The 1,205-nt window shown below is 54.2% G+C and overlaps 1 protein-coding gene across 1 annotated transcript; it reads right to left on the reverse strand.

The window, feature by feature from the left end:
- Positions 1-100: 100 nt before the first annotated feature.
- SDRG_16117 (hypothetical protein) lies at positions 101-879 on the reverse strand (the record flags this gene model as incomplete). The annotated part of the gene is made up of 2 exons (XM_008622314.1): positions 183-879; positions 101-132 (listed from the first exon to the last, which is right to left on the reverse strand). Exons 1-2 carry the CDS (start codon positions 874-876, stop codon positions 101-103), a joined length of 726 nt encoding a protein of 241 aa, XP_008620536.1. The 5' UTR covers positions 877-879.
- Positions 880-1,205: the final 326 nt, after the last annotated feature.

Here is a 1,205-nt window from a genome sequence, read left to right on the forward strand (position 1 = left end):
GCAATATCACGCGCAATCGTCTGCAGACTGGTCTTGTCCTCGTCGTCACTCATCCGAAGCAAATGTAGTTGTGCGCCTTTCAACGCTCTTGGAATATCCACTATGCACGACCCCGGTGATCGTCCAAGAGGTCTATCACCAGACGCCAATCAACGAAGTTGCAGAAGACACGGCAATGTAACCTTCCGGATCGTATTGGCAAGCAACGTCTTGGAGGACTTGGACCGACGGCAGCGGCCGCGGCGCGTACCAAGCCTTGGGCAATTTGCTGCGCCAGTCCGATTCTTCCATGTCGTACGCAGCGTGATACACAGCACAAGCCCGGTGTCCGGACGTGATGGGCGCCACCGTCACGTCACATGTGCTGTAGAACGAGAGAAAGCACCCGTCGACGGCCTCGAACGTCGTCGTCCAGTCGTTGTCCGAGATGGTGACGGCGCCACCGACGCAGTTGGACGGGAAGAAGTAGATGACAGTTGCAAAGGTATGGCGAGGCCGTCGCTTCTTTGCCGGCTTCAACTTGGTTGCGTCGCCGGTCACGTCGATCGCAAAATGCGCCAGCGTCGCTTCGTACGCCATCGAGAAGTAATTGGAATGATCTGGCGCTGGATCCAGCTCGCCGAGGATGTCCGAGTTTTGAAAAAGTGCGCCAAAGTAGCGATCGTCGATCGCGACGTCCTTGGCCGGCACACGCTCGGGGTACTTGGTCATGATAGCGCCCGCAGTCTCGGTTGAGAGAGGCCACGAAGCAACGGTAAGGTCACCGAGCTTGACGGTGGGGTTGCACCATACGTTAGCCTCGCTCAGGCAGCAGTGGACCCTCGCAATATCACGCGCAATCGTCTGCAGAGTGGTCGCGTCCTCGTCGTCACTCATTCAAAGCAAATGTAGTTGTGCGCCTTCCAATGCTCTCCGAATTGGCAAGACGATGAAATCGCATGGTATAATACATGTACTATGTTGGCAGCTGGTATAGGCGACGTCTCTGCAATGTGTAATGTGATGTGACAAACCGCTTAGATGTTTTGGACTATCACTCATGTACATCCGTGAATATCTATGAGTGTTGGTCTTTACCGAGGCGATAGTACTACGGGGAGTTTTTTTCAAGAGTTACGACTTTCGAGCATATTTTTCCAAAAGTTACGACCTGTGGCAAAATATTCGGGCGATTCGTAGACGGAGCCACGTGTTGCCGCCGTTGC

Source organism: Saprolegnia diclina, assembly GCF_000281045.1.
Source record: "Saprolegnia diclina VS20 unplaced genomic scaffold supercont1.113, whole genome shotgun sequence".
NCBI lineage: Eukaryota > Oomycota > Saprolegniomycetes > Saprolegniales > Saprolegniaceae > Saprolegnia > Saprolegnia diclina.